Raw genomic sequence first — 15,783 nt, forward strand, 5'->3', positions numbered from 1 at the left:
ATCGTCCTCTTATATCCCGTAATTCAGATATAAATAAGCAGTTGATGACCATGGGTCAGCGGAAGCCATTCTTTGGCTTCTCCATTCAGGTCGATTTTGGTCGGTGTTCTCGAAACACTTGCCAGAGTGTTGGGTGCCTGCTGCGTACCATTACTACGTGGTTGCTACCTAGCTGCCAACTACCCTTTACCCGCAACTCATGCGTCAACTTCCACAACAGCTGGCAAACCTGCATTGATCAAGGAAACAGTTTACACAACTCTTGTTGGAGTGTTCATCGTGCTCTGAAATGACTTACTTTGGCCGTGTACGACTCTTGTTGTCAACGGGAGCGCCTAAACTCAAGTTACCAGTTCAATCTCCACGTCTTTTAACATGGCCCAGAAACACGCTTCAGGTCGGGACCCGGGGCTTCCGAAGCTCTCATATGCTGTATAAGAAGAAGGATAAAGCGAAAAAGCAGCCCGACGCGGCCCCGGCATCACCTTCAAGTCCTGCAACATCTTCCGAAGACCCTTACGATCTCTCAAAGTTACAGGATGGCATCTCGACTGCTCTTTCGCAGTTAAAAGACGACCTGGCCAAGAACCGAGTAGGCGGAAGGTTCAATACCGAATCGATCGAATTCCTTCGTGTCAAACCTCACAAAGGCTCTAAGGATTCCGTGAAGCTTGGAGAATTGGCGCAGGTTGTTCCGAAGGGCGGGCGCATGGTGACTGTGCTCGCTTCAGAAGAAGATGTCAGTATTCAAGAATTCCATACTTGCTTTGATCTCTCCCCGGGTTACTAGCTTTACATCTCTTCATATTCTAACCATTGATGGTATATATACAGCATGTTAAAGCGATCGCTTCGACAATTGTCTCCTCCAACCTGTCCCTGACTCCGCAGCCGGATGCGCACAATGCTCTTCAACTGAATATTCCGATCCCACCGCCTACGAAGGAATCGCGCGACCATGCAATTGGTCTGGCGAAAGCGGCAATGGAAAAGGCGAATAGCTCGATTCGCGACTCTAGAGGTGCGCTTCATAAACGCCTCCAGGATATGCAGAAGAAGAAGCTTGCGAGGCCCGACGATGTTCGGAAAGCACACGAGCATATGGAGAAATTAATAGAGAAGAGCCACAAGGATGTTAAAGATCTATTTGAAACAGCGAGAAAGGCGCTCGAGCGGGTATAAGCAATGGGGGAACTCAAAGCTGCTGGTTGTGTTGCGATTGGAGATCTACATGTACACATAGTCGTTAGGTATAATTCATATTTTCTGCACCTTAATTACACAAATTTAGCTGAGCGACAGGTTGCAATGACCAAGAATGACAGACGGGAAACAAGCACTATTGTACAATGTCACGGCACCAGCGCTAGGAACGCTTGACAGGACGACCAGCAGCCAGAAGTGATTCCATCTTTTTCATGAATTGTGAACTCTTCCCCGCCATTTGGTATGTCTCATTGTTCCCGAGATTCTTGAGGATATCCCCAATGACAGGGGATTTGTCCGCCTGCTGAGTTGGTGCGCTGGGATACCTCCCCTGCACCAGAGACTGGATGAGAGATTGCTGATCTTCCTTCCGTAGTGGGTCGAAGCCAATTTCTTGAGGTTCCACGACATCGCCTTTCCGCTGCGAGAACTTGTCGGCACGTTCTTGTGATAGCTTGTTGGCTACAGCCATAGCCTTCGTCCGTTCCTCTTCGCTTGCGAATTGAACATATTGGCCCATGAAAAGACGCTTTCCTAGCTCCTCTGGTTGCGTATAGCCATTGGGCAAGCGATCACCCAACTTGTATAGTTTTTCAGCAACCCCAGCAGCACGGGCGTTCGCATCAGTCGGGAAAGCCGGCCAGCTCTCCTTCAAGGCAGCATAGTCACACGCCCGAGGACTGTAACGAACGGGTACCGGCTTCCCCTTCTCGACAATGTCAATAAAGGCATTTTCGACTTCTTCCTTTTGGGTGGTATCGCCTGCATCCGCCTCGGATGATCTCGGCCCACCCCGCACGAACTTCTTGTTCCTGAATCCAGAAGACTTGCCGGGAGGTCTAGTAGGTTTTCCGGAACGGGGAGGGAAAGAAGGGCGGTTCCCCCGAAACCTAGGGTTTTGGAGAATAGCTCCTGGTTGACGGCCGGCTTGGGGAGCCGCGAGGGATCTTGCGTCGACTACACGGCGGTATCGAGGTCGATCAAAGGTCGTGTTTTTCGGGTTCAAGTTCACCGGCGGTACGCTGGTCTTCCGACGGTCAGGGCGAGGTGAGGCACCGGAGGGAGAAGGTTTCTTAGGGGCGACATTGGGATTACCTGCAAAAGGTTAACATCCACAAAGGGGTGTCGCGAGCAGTCGAGTAAACCAGAAGCAGAGAGTCGTGAAGCGGATACATGTGGGTTATGCAGAAGTACTTACCCTTCGGGCTTGCGCCTTGATCTCCATGGCATTGGGTTTGAGAAAATGACCGAATAGGTGCCAAAATCTGCCCCGTAATTCTGGAACCAGCACCCTGGCGGGTTAACTGGATGGTTCGTGGATGGAACATCTTTCAATGAGCCTTCGTTATGGCAAAGTTTCACGAAGGCCGCGGGAGATGCCAAAAAGAATTCCATGGCTTCGGAGCCTCATCACGTGATCGTACATCGCCCTTTCGCGGAACGCGTCTTGAAAGTCTGGAAGCTAATTTCTCCCCCTTGTCCCCATTTCCCCTACTCTCTTCCAGTCATTTTCCAGTCAGACATATTATGTGAAGTAACCATGCTTCGCCGGAAACCCACAGCTATCGCGATAACGTCCGAAGACGTCGCAGCCTTTGAAGAAGCGCGACTCCGCCAACAGTCCGGAAAGAAGAGCAGCGACCCGTCCGATGGCACAAGGAACTTCGCTGCGAAGTTTGATCCGAGTGACGAATTGAAACCACTCCCCGGGGATAAAGCGCGGATTGTTCGATCGCATGAGGAGCGGATAGGCATCCATAGACGCGGTTGAGTTCGTCAGTTGGTCTTGTTACTATCTCATGGCTTTCTCCTTCTATACTCGAAATTTCGCTGTCAGATCGCCCCTTCTGCTTTGAGAGGGTTGGATTGTTCATAAGATCCTTGGGATCCACTTTGCATAATGAGGGCGAGATATGATCTCAGTGGAAAGCCTCCTGCTACTACTATCTGTTATGGCTTAAGCATACATGCGGTGTTGGAAGATGTGTGTTGAGTGGTTCCAGCTTCAAGACCACAATCTCGCTGCTTGTCTTTTGTGACATGTTAACGCTATCTATTGACAAATGTCAAACGCCAAATGCCAACACTTTGCCTTATGATACCTTGGGCTACATCTTGTACTAGCAGATTCGGACGTGAACAAGAGAGGGAGCAAGAAATCAATCTTCGTACTGAATGAATCTATCATCCACAAAATAGGGTACAAATTATTTCCATCGAAGCGAACTCGCAATATATACAATCATTTACCTAGTCTAGCGTAGAACAATAAGGGTTGGTTCAATCGCATCCAACTATTGCCAAGTGTAGCATGATCGAAACCCGTGGCACATGATTCACGGACCTGATATTGAAGAGAATAAGGGGGTATCTGGAAGGACATAGATGAAGCAGGTGGACTAATGTAAGAGCATCAAGATCATGAACAGTGGCCTGAAATGACATCTATTGAGATAGTTGCTGCCGATGACCTGCCCTAGGGGACCATAGATGAATTGAACGAGCTTGTCAACGTTGTCGTTTGGCCGTGTGCCCTGCGTCCAGGTCGACGGAATGGTTCCATCGCCGTTTTAAACCATTAGGATCGAATACACTGGCAACATTCTGTTGCCAGTCTCGTGCTGTGAATACAACTTGCTGTGTGTTGAGGCGCTGTGAGGCAGGTGGGGTCAGTGCGGTAGGTGTGGGTTTTGCGGGGGTTCCGTATTGGGGATATTGAGGTGCTAAAGAGGTGTGTACGCTCTGGATGGGGTGGTTGATGGGCATTGGAGGCGAGTTTGGATTCAAGGGAGAAGGTCCCATGGAGAACGCCATATCCCATTGACTGTTTCGAATCAACGTTAGTCTTTGGCTGGAACCTTGTCTGAAGGTAAGTTTCTTACTTGATAATGCGAGTAGGGTCCCAGCTGTTCTCGTCCACTAAAGGTGCATCCAACGAATGACTCGGTACAGGGTGAGGCATTATGCCCACATGTTGAAGCTGAGAGGAATCGGACTTTAAATCTTCAGTGCCGGCTGAGATAGGAGGGGTTATCGGGTATGCTGTAAATCCCACTCCATTATGAGTACCGCTGGAAATCGGAACATGATTCAGCCTAGAATCATAATGTGAACCGATTGGTGGACTTGGATGGTATTGTTCCGAAGGACTGCCATAAGGGAATGTCGATTTCAGCTCAAAGGGGCGGCTGATATCGGCGGAGAACGCAAGTCGCAAAGAGTCGATTTGTGCCTGGATCTCTGGCATAGGCCAGGCGGATGAACATCGCTCAAGTATACGCATGTGCCGTGCAAAGTATTCACGAGCATCTGTATGAAAATTAGGGTCGGGTGATGTTATAGCAACCTAAGCGAAGGATTTAGTAACAGGGCCAAGAGTCCGAGAAGATCAAAAATACCAGGTGTAGCATCGTGCAGGTTAAGACGCAGTAGATCGAAAAGTTGATGCCCCTTTGCATGAAAAGCAGGCCAGATAATCCAAACCGTTCCAAGATAGCCTCCTGCAGTCGGCATAGATATTTTGCGGAAGAGTAGCATACTGCCATGTGGGACTTGCCATCTCCCCCCGTTGCAAATGATCTGGAGGCAAGTAACTGCGGCCGGTGCAGCAGGATTATCCCCAGATGACAATGAGAGTGCATATTCCCCACAAAGTGAGACGGTATCCAGGGAGGCGAACCATCCGCAGGATAATTGACTTGCAAATCCGGAGGAAGATTCTGCAACCAGTCTGCGAAAAGGGGGTTCTTCTCGACCAAAGTTGGATTAGCCCCCCAGTCCTTTTGACGCTTGATCTTGTGATATATGTCAGTTATTATGCGAATATGTTGGGCATTCTGGACGAAGTGAGCATAGTGCCGAGAGCGATCGACTTCGAATTGGTCTAGGCCCTTGATATTCAGGACCGGACGCAATTCTACTGTGTCGAGATCAACCCCATAGTCCGACCGGCCTGTCAGAGTTAGAACAGCAATATTGTGCAATGAGACATGCATGACCTACCTTGCGGTGCACCGATCATCACTTCAACAACCAAGAGAACTTGCCATACTCTTGTTTGTATCAAGCAATCCACTGCACTTAAAGCACAGAGAGCGTGGTCTTCATGCACACTGCAATGCTCATGAATATCCAGGTCTTTCGCCATGGAGATAATGGTCTTCACAGTTTGCCATGACCGGTAATAATAGCCTCTTTTCGGTAGTGACTCCCGCGCTTTCAGTAACAAGAGCAATGCTTGGATTGTACTCAAGCGAGGTACATCCATAAAGCTAGATTCATGCCCTACAAAGTGAGATTGTTAGCGACTTGAAAGGTTCGTATATATTTTGCACATTGAAGGAGCTGCCTCACTGTTCGCTAATGCAAGCCACTGTGCGCCTTGTGCCGGATCGTCTGACAACCGTCCCACGCAAGCAAACAGTGCCTCAAGAAGAAGAGGCGAGATGGACCCTCTGTCATGTTGCCATTGATGATACAAGTGAGACCGGTGTACAACGGGTACATAGGGATGTATATCATCGAAATAGGTTTTGAAATACGCCATGACCTCATCGTCCGATGGCATGAGCTCTGGGGGGATTCGAATTGTAGAGCCAGCTCTGGTATTGAGAGGGGGTAGCGCTTCATCCCCTTCATCTTGCAACGGCACCTCCGGCTCGGCCCTTTCTTGCCTTTGCTGCCTGATGTATGGCGCTATAAAATGATCAATAATCTGGCTCCACGTCTGGCCGAGGTTGTAATCATGATAGAACTCACCAATCCCCGTCTCGTCAATTTTCAGCTCCCCAAGAACTTCGCTTAGACCTTCGGCAGTTGACTGTTCATCCTCGCCAAATGAGGCCGTGTTGGGGATGAAGTCCTGCGCCTCGATCGTAGGAAACATGGCTTGATCCTGAAAAGGATGACTTGGCATGGGTAGTTGAGACGATTGCAGATCACAAATACCAGGATGGTCAGGATTAGGCTGACCAAAATGTTGAAGCATCCTCACCCCATCATTATAGGCTGTGATGTCCCTTAATGCTGTCTGGTTACCATCATTGAAATTTTGAGGAATTGGAAAGGAAGATAGCGAAGGTGCAGATGCACCAGTCATGCCCAAAGGGCTTACGCTGTCGGTATCAGTGCTTTGGCCTGCCTCGAAGTCATTGTTCTGGCCAATGCTAGGAGGCACGCATACGAGTTTCAAACGAGTACATGCAGAGCAGGGCCATGTGTTTGTAGTTGCCGCATCGCATTTGATCTTGCGTTTTCTACAGCCATTGCAGGCTCGCATCACTAGTGGCGTATTTTAGCAAAAGTCTAACAAAGCCTAACAGGACATGGCACGCAGGTGCTTACCCTTGAGCCTTTTGTGTCTGTTATGTTCATCCACGAATACATAATCTGAGTAAAATTCAAATAGGCCATTAGCTGTATACTCAAAGCCGTTTTCCCTCTTGAATCGTTCTCATGAGGGATATCTTACTTTTTTGACCTTCCCTTGGGAGACCGGTGGGAGGAGTAAAAGAGTAGCCCTGCATTCTGGCTTCCAAAGCAGGGGTGTTCGAACAAGGGACAATATTAAAGAGGATGTATGGCGCTATAAGACCCGTGGGTCAAGGTATATATCCCCAGGGCCTGCCTTGTTCGGGATATGTAAGAGGAAGGACGTTGCGCAAGATTACCCCTCCGTTTTCCAATCGTCAATGAGACAGATGTAGAGTTTTCGATATCGAAGCAGAAGAGGATATATCTCCCATGCGACGACGAGCTTGGTTGATGCCGAAGACTCCTGGCAGCGAAACAGGGCCAATGCCGGCGTCGCTAAAAAACCAAGGTATATATGCCGGACGGGTGGAGGGTTGAATAAGGCGAAAATGATAAACAATAGAGAGCCTCCACAGGAGGATATAGGCGCTGGACTGTGGCGAGAAGCGTTTAATCGTAATCCGTCATTCCGGCAATCTCTTCGGACCGAGTACACCAATTATTGGCCAGGATCGCAAGTATTGTAGGTCCAAATCGTCCAGGATATCGAATATAGAAAGCGGGGCTTGCGGAGCAGGAAGACAATATGTCTAGAACAGCAAAAAGTTAGTATAGATAGACTCCCTGGAGGGCTGCTGTCCTGTAGTCTTTGAAGGATTACGATTGAACACGGACATCTAGCCAGCAATACTGCGGAATGAATAGAGCCGAGGAAGATGCCCTACAAGCCGACCCCGGAGTTTCGAGAAAGACAAAGAGTGGGGAGGAAGTGAAATCGCAAGAGAACGAGATAGGAAAATATTGTCTTACTATTTGGAAATATTGTGGAAGGTGGGAAAGATATGACAATGGACAGACAACAACCTTATGAGGCCTGCATCGTGGTATAAAGGAATTGGTGGATCGAGAACGTTTGGCGTAAAGAAAAGCGAGATGAATATTGGTATTGTATCACAGAGCCCGAACCCCCCATTTGCATGAATCAATATCCCGATAGCATAGGATACAACACGTGGGTGGTGGGCTGCAGAAGAATATATGTTACGCGCCCGGGTTATGAGCGCATCCAGTTGATGAGGGGTGATGAGAGGGAGTTGGTAAGGGAGAAACCGGTATGTTGAACAATCAATGATTTCAATAAGTAAATTGTTCTTTATCCCTTATTTCTTTTTTACGAGAAAAAAAAAAGTAAAAGGAGAGACAAAGAAAAGAGGAAGAGGAGGAAGTGGGAGAAGGAAGAAGGGAAACAAGCTTAATGGAAGATACGAGGTGATTGACGGCATAGCGTTTGGGGATCAGAGGCCCACCGATTACAATGACGGATTTCGCATGTGGAAACGCAGGATCTCCATTTAGGCCCACGGGAGAGAACCGGCAACCCTATTATCAGTGTGTCTTAGCCCAGGATCGCCTGGTCCCTGGTCGTCTTGTCTTGTGTCTCCATCAATACGGTAGGAATAATACTCAGTGGGGGTATACGGTGTAAATGAGATACGGGAAATGCCGCCGAATATTAAGTCCATCAGCAGACCATCAGTCGCTTATCCATACCATGATGATGGCTGGGTGCGCGAGAGAGAGTTCGTTAATGTATTTAGATACTCGATACTACCTCATATTATTGGTAAAATATGTCACTTGCCTCCCTAACTTCTGGGGTTAAGCACACTGATCACTAACTAGTGACTATACACCTCGGATGTTGACCGAGTGTGAATCCAATTAACTTTCCAATAGAAGCCACAATTGAGACTAGAGAAAGTTGAACCAATTCTCAAAGATGGCCCACAAGAACGACAAGCAAATAGTTAACATCATAGTGCAGAGTATGATAGGTACCTATGTACAAACCATGTACAATACATATGTTGACCATTGTAGTTGTATAGGAAGATATCCCAAGCAATGCATGAAGTGCAGAGCACCCGCAGCACAGCACGGGGGTTATTCCCTCCGCATGGCACATTATTAAGTGGACGAACGGGTGGCCCCATTAATAATACATAACTTCGGAGTAATCATGTGGCGGTCGGCTAGGGTGGAGGAACATCATTGATCCATAGATTGGTGATAAGAGGTCTCTGCATATCCAAGACCCCCGCCACTATCATTCCGCGGCTTTCAATGTGATCTCACCATCCAAGTTTTGATCAACTCCCCGCATAATGACGACCGAAATCCAGAATTCCAACCCTACTATCCTGAGCGATGCCGACCTCCCTACACGGTTGCGTCCAACTGAAGCAGCTAAGTCTAGCGCTTATGGCAGTGGACTTTTCGCGTCAACGCTGAGCTTCCCTGGTGACTCGGTTGATCCGGCTAGCCAGTACTTGTCCGCGGAGTCGGAAAGTGAAGGCGATGATTTACTGGAAGAGCCAATCGACGAACAAGAAATCTATGGTACGTGGCTTGCAGCCACTTTCCGCAATGCAAGCAACCCAGAGAACATATACCTAACATACGCCTAGATCTCATCTCGACTATCTCCGACCCGGAACATCCGATCTCATTGGGAGCATTGGCAGTTGTGTCTCTGCCCGATATTTCAATCAAGCCGACTCTTTCCAATGTACCGGACTCTCCTCTTCGAACGGTCACGGTGCTTATCACACCAACAATCACGCACTGCAGTTTGGCTACGGTAATCGGCCTTGGTGTGCGTGTGCGCCTCGAACAATCTCTCCCGTCCCGGTTCCGGATGGATGTGCGAATCAAGGAAGGCACACACAGCACCGCCGATGAAGTCAACAAACAACTAGCCGATAAGGAGAGAGTCGCCGCTGCGTTAGAGAACGGAACTTTGATGGGTGTTATCGCGAAGATGCTGGAAACTTGCCAATAAGAATGAGATCTACTGAGAGAGATGTTGTTTCGAACTAGGTTCCAGACTACAGGAACCGGGTTTTGAATAACAAGGATTACTGGATTGGAGTCTAATGGTTGCAGCTAATATAAAAAACGCCGCCTTGTCATATTGTACCAGCGCGTCACGAATCCAAGACGCCACTTTCTCTAAGGCCCTTCCACAACTCCGGCTCGAGAAATTTGCTTACTGTGACATCCTCTGCCAAACCCTTTCGTCTCCGTGTTTTTAATACAAAGTCCCGCGCCGTCGCCACTGCCGGCGCCATCTCGAGGGGCTTTGTCTTCACTTCTCTGTCCAACGGGTCTCCCGGCACGACACTCCATTTGTCAAAGGCCAGGCTGACGGCAGCTTGGCCTTGGGTGTGGATTCGAAGATCCGTCTCAAAACCAAACGAATCGATGACTGGAATCAACCCACGCACCGAGTACAGTGGCGTTCCGGCGATCGGTCCATCGGACAGAACGTGGCCTCTTCTGCGTGAGAGAACCGTGTATACTGACGCGACTGCATCCGCAGGCCCTGTCATCGCACAAGAGTAGATTGGCTCCATCAAGCGAGGAGAAGCCATGAGGAACGAGGAGTAAACCGCTCGTCGAGTGGTTGGGATGATTTGGCCACCTCCTCGGTAGATGGCTTGGTCGGCGAGCGAAACGTCCGTAAGTCGGAATTTGGTGTTTCGGATAGCTATGTTTCATCAGCATAAGATAGTCAAATAGGCAGTTGTCCACGTCCATGTTCAAGACAAAGATGCAACGTAGCACTAGCACCATTGGGGAAGAAAAGATAACTTACGCTCCTCACAAAGGGGGCCTTCCCTAGTACCCCAGCTAAAGCCTTGCGTAATTGAATCTCTGACGGTGCCAAGGAGTTTCTTGTCAACCTGCGACGGCAGAGTATCATCTTGCAATATGTTCGGGCCCATCTCATCAGGGCCAAAGGCCCAGACGCTCCTCGCAGCGAGTTTGTCCCAGTCGTACTTCTCTTCGAAGAATTTCGCAACTTTGCGGATTGGGTCTTTGATGCTGACCCTTCCACTCTCGATATCCTCGGCAATGCCGTCGTCTAACGGTTCCGCAATCATGGTGACCTTGTTCTTCTTGTTCGGCGTGATCGAGTAGCACATAATGGCGGAGGTCTCGACGACAGTCTCGCAAAATCGAGTCACAGGGTCCGAGACCTTGATTTCCATTTCGGAGTAAAGCTTTCGTAGATCGTGCATGACGCAATCCATGTAGAGCTCGCCTGTTCCCAGGATGACATGCTCGCCGGATTCTTCGACCTTGGTGGAGATGAGCGGATAGCTCTTGTTGATTTTCCGCAGGCCGTCGAGCATTTTAGGCAGTTCTGACGGGTTGACGGGTTCAACGGCGACCTTAAACACAGACTCGGTCATTTGGCGGATCGGCTTGAAGATATGGGCATCCTCGTCGTTCTTTAACTTCAAGGGTACCAGCGTAGCAGTCTTCACTATGGAATTGTCCACCCCACCCAGGAGGACCATGTTTCCCGCGGGAACGCCATTAGTCGGGATGTTGTAGCATGTCTCGGCGATCCACGTATCGGCGATGGTCGCGGTCACCATGTCTTCTTCGTCTTCGGGAGTATAGCCTTCACCGAGCACTCGAACCTGCTGGCCAGGTCTAGCCGTTCCGCTCATTATCCGCCCAAACGCGTTAAACCCAGAGGCATCAACGGTAGAGAAGAGCTTGGTGATATGGACGATAAGTGGGCCATCGGAGTCGCATGCTTTCATTGCGGCCGCTACCTCGGTATCGAGAGGGCCGGTGTAGTATCGTTCCAACATCTTTTGAGACCCTTCGACCGGAGAGGGAATGTGCCCGACAATCATGTCAACAAATCCATTGGCTGGGCCAAAGAACTGTTCACAGACAAGGTTGAGTAAAACCTTCGCATCAGATTTCAGTTGTGAGGGTTTCAAGTTGATTCCGATATTGGCAAGGGTCTCTTTCAAGTCGTCCGGGCTTTCGCTTATCGTGTGGGAGTAGATTTTGTAGATGGGTTCGAGAACAAACTTGACAAAAGATCGCTGCGCGTTTTCTTCCACTCCTTTCCGCGTGAATTTGCGACTTTGAGGGTTGAAAAATATATCGCCCCACAGGCGCAAGGCGAAATCAGAAGCCGCAATCCCCGGATAGGAATCAGCGTACATCTTGGCAAATGACTGGAGTGAGAAGCACCAGCCCATGGAGGCGCAGGCGAAAGCAACGTTGCCCTTCTCCGGACTAAGTCGCCTTTTCTCGCCTTGTCCAGGCAGAACGTTTTCGATAACTGTATTGACCTCTTCAATGACGTGCTTCAACTTGAAATAAGCATCATTAGGAGGTATCTTCAGCTCCAGGATCAATCTATCCATTTTGTTGACCACCATCGTCAGAGGCAGATCCTCTAGCACAGCATGTTTGATTATCTGCTCGGTATTTGCCTGTACGCCTTCAACGACGTCAACCACTAGCACCACGCCGTCGGCCAACCTACACGAGGCAGCGACTTCATCCACAAAATCCACATGACCAGGTGTGTCGATGATGTTCACCAGATGAGATTTGCCCTTGGTCCCCTGAAGAACTAAACTCATAGGTGCCGACTTGATCGAGAGCCCACGCTCTTTTTCTAAGAAGTGGACATCGGTATAACGAAGCTGCTCTTCCTTTCGTCTTCCTGCCCTTTTGTTGAGGCGCTCGGATAAATCGTGTGTTTGCGTGACGAGCATGTCCATGAACGCGGTTTTTCCATGGTGCAAATGACCAACGAGTGCAATATTCCTGATCTGATCCGGAAAGCTGAGCAAATCCGTCATGAATTCTCGCGAGAAATGAACAGCTGGTAGTTCCGCTTCCTCAATGGCGAATTTTTTCTGTTGAACCGGGGCAATTATGGGTTCGGACAATGATTGTGTGTCTTCCTCTTGTACGATGGTTTCGACATCCGCCCCGTAAACCTGCTGCGCGCTTGGGTAATATTGTTTATCTTCGTGAAGGATAACGGCATTAGAAGGTCCCTCTGTAAGTGAAACTTGTCAGCAACTTCCAGGAGCAAAAAGAAATATAGATAGTATCATGGCGTACCGTCCACCTCCATAAGCTGCTGGTCGTTTACACCTTGGTCTTCATCCTCTCCAAAGGCCTCGTCGAAATCGAAACCCTGTGCTTTGACCTCCTCATTCTGCGATTCCTCGTCCGTATCTACCGCTTCGCCGATGTAGTTTCCGAACCTAAATAGCCAGTCAGTCGCAGCGCACCGGGTAAAGATTCAAATGCTCGGTGTCGTACTCGTCATAAAGGTCATCCATGATGTTGCGCCCAATGCTCCTAATATCATTACCAGATGCGAAAGAGGTGGTGTAGAAATGGGTTTATTTCCTTGCGACCTCGCCTGGTTTTTTTTTGGTCTTTTGGCAGGTCGGTAGCAAGAGAGCTTCGGGCTGAACCAGGATCACGGCGGAAGTATTGAATTTAGGTCGAGTTACCCAGGTTGGTTAGCGCCAGAATTCTAAGGTCTCGAGCTTTGGATGCCTTAATTTTGGCCCCGCCGGGAGAGGGGCGCTGCCATTTTGTCTCACCGTTTGGAGGCAAGTCAGCCACCCCCTCAGGAAGCGCTTGGGTCAGACAAATTTGAACCAGATTTCAACAATAGACCATTGCATTCAAAGTCAATATCTGGCATACTTTTGAACTCTACAACATCTAACCCACCTGCCTACAAAAGTCAATTTATCTAAATCCTTATCTCGCCCGCCATGTCTTCGCTCCCGCCTGTCTACATTGTATCAACCGCCCGGACTCCCGTGGGTTCCTTTTTGGGGTCAGATCCCATGAGTATCTTGAATCCAGTTCGAGCGACTGACCCTTTCCTACAGTGCTCTCGCCAGCCAAACCGCGCCGCAACTCGGCTCCCATGCCATTAAAGGTGCGACAGCTCCCTAATACCTATAGAATTCCGCATATTAATGCTCATACAGCCGCACTGAACAAGGCCGAGGGGCTCAAGTCCTCGGACGTTCAGGAGGTATTCTTTGGTAATGTTATTTCGGCCAAGTGAGTCCCAATGCTCCTTTTCCAGGAATTGAAGATGCGATTGAAACACATGTACTCACCCATGATATCTTTGGATTAGTGTCGGACAGAACCCTGCTCGGCAGTGCGCCCTCGGTGCCGGGCTCGAGGATTCGACTGTTTGCACCACGGTCAACAAGGTTTGCGCCTCTGGGTTGAAAGCGATCATCCTCGGTGCGCAGACTATTATGACTGGTAACGCCGACGTCGTTGTGGCCGGTGGTGCCGAGTCCATGTCGAACGCCCCTCATTACCTTCCCAGCCTTCGCAGCGGTGCCAAGTATGGCAACCAGACGGTCGTGGATGGTATCATGAAAGATGGCTTGACGGATGCGGGCAAGCAGGAGCTCATGGGCCTGCAGGCCGAAGAGTGTGCTCAGGACCATGGCTTCACCAGAGAAGATCAAGATAACTACGCGATCCGCACGTACGAGAAGGCCCAGGCTGCGCAAAAGGCCGGAGTTTTCGATGACGAGATCGCGCCCGTCGAGCTTCCTGGTTTCAGGGGCAAGCCGGGAGTCACTGTGTCTCAGGATGAGGAACCTAAGAACGTGAGGACAGGTCCACGTGCCGCGAGTCTAAGGTGGCATTTCCTTAGAGATGAGCATCGCTAACACTTCTTTCAGTTGAACCCTGATAAGCTTCGCGGTATCAAGCCTGCCTTCATCCCTGGAACTGGCACCGTGACTGCCCCCAACTCTTCGCCTCTCAATGACGGCGCTGCTGCTGTCGTTCTGGTCTCGGAGGCGAAGCTCAAGGAGCTCGGATTAAAACCCATTGCTAAGATCCTTGGCTGGGGAGACGCTGCGCAACAACCCAGCAAATTCACCACCGCCCCCGCATTGGCCATCCCTAAGGCCCTCAAGCACGCTGGCCTGTCTCAGGGTGACGTCGATGCCTTCGAAATCAACGAGGCCTTCAGTGTCGTTGCACTCGCCAACATGAAGGTCCTTGGAATCTCCGAAGACAAGGTTAACGTCCATGGCGGCGCGGTCGCTATTGGCCACCCTATCGGTGCCAGTGGTGCTCGAATTGTGGCCACCTTGCTTGGTGTGTTGAAGGCCAAGAATGGAAAGATCGGTTGTGTTGGCATTTGCAACGGTGGTGGTGGTGCCAGTGCTATGGTTGTCCAGTCTCTTGCTTAAAGAGAACACAATCAGGCCCCGATTTTCATCCCTTTCCTCGATCCTCTATTCTGCTAGGGGTGGGGCAAAGATGGAATGCAACGTTACATATTCCCGCTTGATATCATAACATACAACACGATGATAACCCCTCATTCAGCCCGAGCTGGTTGAGAAGCGTTCCTATTACATAGTATAGCGAATATCTGTCTATATTGCTCACTGGCAGGGAGAGTAAAGGAACTCCAATTATAGCCTAATGAATGATCTCTATCGACTGGTTGTTTCATAATCTAGCTTTCTAATAACTTACGATTTACTACGCCCTATCCACAACCGGGCTCGAGCAATGAGAATCCGAATAGCTCAAACGTGAAATCGAGGCTGAAAATGAAAGCTATGAGGCTGTGTACCGCTGCATGTCTACCTGTAGCTCCCTACCACAAGTCACTAATTTAGTGCCTCATCACATGTTTTTTCACCTTCACATAGCCTTTCATCTGTGTCCCAGTCCCTAGCTGGTTCTTCTTCGCCGCCTCCTAGCTCACCGAGAGGGTTGATATCGCCATTTCCTAGTAGCAATACACACACCACTCTGCAATCCAACGAGAACGAAGCCTACTTACCAATATGGGCCCATGTAATGTGGCAGGTTGAAGTGCCTGCGCCCTTCTGAACCCAGCATCTTTGGCTTAGATGGCACTTGGCTAAACGGTGAGAAGTGCCTGCATCCAATGCTTCTGCACCTTAACCTTCGTGAGTCCCTACGCCTCTTATGAACCAAGGCCGGCAGCTAATTCTTGCATTTACACATGTAGCCACATGATGTGTCGCACTGAATATAGGACTACCTATGAAAACTAAAAGATATCACGATATCTTTTGTAGCCGAGTGCCAATCCCTTTAACATGACGTTATTGCGTCGGCTTTCCCTCAATCCAGAATTGTCCAACCTTTAGGTAAATAGTTCATTCTTCGAATCTATGATAGCATTTTTAGTGCTGATTCCTTCAGAGATACTCCCTAATATATTCAGCGAGA

At 49.4% G+C, this 15,783-nt stretch overlaps 7 protein-coding genes across 7 annotated transcripts; 4 read left to right on the forward strand and 3 right to left on the reverse strand.

Moving 5' to 3' along the window:
- Positions 1 to 105: 105 nt before the first annotated feature.
- On the forward strand, positions 106 to 1,267 carry P168DRAFT_287435 (ribosome-recycling factor). Its single transcript, XM_024836575.1, has 2 exons — positions 106 to 739; positions 835 to 1,267. The coding sequence occupies exons 1-2, from the start codon at positions 428 to 430 to the stop codon at positions 1,180 to 1,182; spliced, it is 660 nt and encodes a 219-aa protein (XP_024695508.1). The 5' UTR covers positions 106 to 427; the 3' UTR covers positions 1,183 to 1,267.
- On the reverse strand, positions 1,253 to 2,534 carry P168DRAFT_301939 (uncharacterized protein; the record flags this gene model as incomplete). The annotated part of the gene is made up of 2 exons (XM_024838596.1): positions 1,253 to 2,301; positions 2,405 to 2,534. 2 exons carry the CDS (start codon positions 2,532 to 2,534, stop codon positions 1,367 to 1,369), a joined length of 1,065 nt encoding a protein of 354 aa, XP_024695509.1. The 3' UTR covers positions 1,253 to 1,366.
- A 153-nt stretch (positions 2,535 to 2,687) lies between these two features.
- On the forward strand, positions 2,688 to 3,420 carry P168DRAFT_287437 (CDC26 family anaphase-promoting complex subunit). Its single transcript, XM_024836576.1, has one exon. It carries the CDS (start codon positions 2,747 to 2,749, stop codon positions 2,975 to 2,977), a length of 231 nt encoding a protein of 76 aa, XP_024695510.1. The 5' UTR covers positions 2,688 to 2,746; the 3' UTR covers positions 2,978 to 3,420.
- Positions 3,398 to 7,161, reverse strand: P168DRAFT_84143 (Zn(II)2Cys6 transcription factor). The gene is made up of 8 exons (XM_024842169.1): positions 6,677 to 7,161; positions 6,550 to 6,594; positions 5,965 to 6,486; positions 5,560 to 5,901; positions 5,209 to 5,490; positions 4,605 to 5,158; positions 4,089 to 4,552; positions 3,398 to 4,030 (listed from the first exon to the last, which is right to left on the reverse strand). The coding sequence occupies exons 1-8, from the start codon at positions 6,729 to 6,731 to the stop codon at positions 3,715 to 3,717; spliced, it is 2,580 nt and encodes an 859-aa protein (XP_024695511.1). The 5' UTR covers positions 6,732 to 7,161; the 3' UTR covers positions 3,398 to 3,714.
- A 1,682-nt stretch (positions 7,162 to 8,843) lies between these two features.
- On the forward strand, positions 8,844 to 9,520 carry P168DRAFT_278934 (iron-sulfur cluster assembly protein CIA2; the record flags this gene model as incomplete). Its single annotated transcript, XM_024835740.1, has 2 exons — positions 8,844 to 9,078; positions 9,147 to 9,520. 2 exons carry the CDS (start codon positions 8,844 to 8,846, stop codon positions 9,518 to 9,520), a joined length of 609 nt encoding a protein of 202 aa, XP_024695512.1.
- Positions 9,406 to 12,958, reverse strand: P168DRAFT_84174 (116 kDa U5 small nuclear ribonucleoprotein component). The gene is made up of 4 exons (XM_024842170.1): positions 12,835 to 12,958; positions 12,631 to 12,776; positions 10,337 to 12,565; positions 9,406 to 10,228 (listed from the first exon to the last, which is right to left on the reverse strand). The coding sequence occupies exons 1-4, from the start codon at positions 12,852 to 12,854 to the stop codon at positions 9,666 to 9,668; spliced, it is 2,958 nt and encodes a 985-aa protein (XP_024695513.1). The 5' UTR covers positions 12,855 to 12,958; the 3' UTR covers positions 9,406 to 9,665.
- A 337-nt stretch (positions 12,959 to 13,295) lies between these two features.
- On the forward strand, positions 13,296 to 15,019 carry erg10B (acetyl-CoA C-acetyltransferase). The gene is made up of 5 exons (XM_024836577.1): positions 13,296 to 13,366; positions 13,422 to 13,471; positions 13,524 to 13,599; positions 13,679 to 14,168; positions 14,244 to 15,019. Exons 1-5 carry the CDS (start codon positions 13,302 to 13,304, stop codon positions 14,760 to 14,762), a joined length of 1,200 nt encoding a protein of 399 aa, XP_024695514.1. The 5' UTR covers positions 13,296 to 13,301; the 3' UTR covers positions 14,763 to 15,019.
- The last annotated feature ends 764 nt before the right edge of the window (positions 15,020 to 15,783 follow it).

The sequence above is a fragment of the Aspergillus campestris genome (assembly GCF_002847485.1).
Source record: "Aspergillus campestris IBT 28561 chromosome Unknown P168scaffold_2, whole genome shotgun sequence".
Classification (NCBI taxonomy): domain Eukaryota; kingdom Fungi; phylum Ascomycota; class Eurotiomycetes; order Eurotiales; family Aspergillaceae; genus Aspergillus; species Aspergillus campestris.

Coding starts and splice junctions, on each gene's coding strand:
- erg10B (XM_024836577.1), top strand. CDS start 13,302: ATGTCTTCGCTCCCGCCTGTCTACATTGTATCAACCGCCCGGACTCCC. Junction 13,367..13,421: donor CCCGTGGGTTCCTTTTTGGG/GTCAGATCCCAT, acceptor CCTTTCCTACAG/TGCTCTCGCCAGCCAAACCG. Junction 13,472..13,523: donor CGGCTCCCATGCCATTAAAG/GTGCGACAGCTC, acceptor ATGCTCATACAG/CCGCACTGAACAAGGCCGAG.
- P168DRAFT_84174 (XM_024842170.1), bottom strand. CDS start 12,854: ATGGATGACCTTTATGACGA. Junction 12,566..12,630: donor GCAGCTTATGGAGGTGGACG/GTACGCCATGAT, acceptor TTTCACTTACAG/AGGGACCTTCTAATGCCGTT. Junction 10,229..10,336: donor AGGCCCCCTTTGTGAGGAGC/GTAAGTTATCTT, acceptor GATGAAACATAG/CTATCCGAAACACCAAATTC.
- P168DRAFT_287435 (XM_024836575.1), top strand. CDS start 428: ATGCTGTATAAGAAGAAGGATAAAGCGAAAAAGCAGCCCGACGCGGCC. Junction 740..834: donor TGCTCGCTTCAGAAGAAGAT/GTCAGTATTCAA, acceptor GTATATATACAG/CATGTTAAAGCGATCGCTTC.
- P168DRAFT_287437 (XM_024836576.1), top strand. CDS start 2,747: ATGCTTCGCCGGAAACCCACAGCTATCGCGATAACGTCCGAAGACGTC.
- P168DRAFT_84143 (XM_024842169.1), bottom strand. CDS start 6,731: ATGCAGGGCTACTCTTTTACTCCTCCCACCGGTCTCCCAAGGGAAGGT. Junction 6,595..6,676: donor CCCAAGGGAAGGTCAAAAAA/GTAAGATATCCC, acceptor AATTTTACTCAG/ATTATGTATTCGTGGATGAA. Junction 5,491..5,559: donor GTGGCTTGCATTAGCGAACA/GTGAGGCAGCTC, acceptor CTCACTTTGTAG/GGCATGAATCTAGCTTTATG.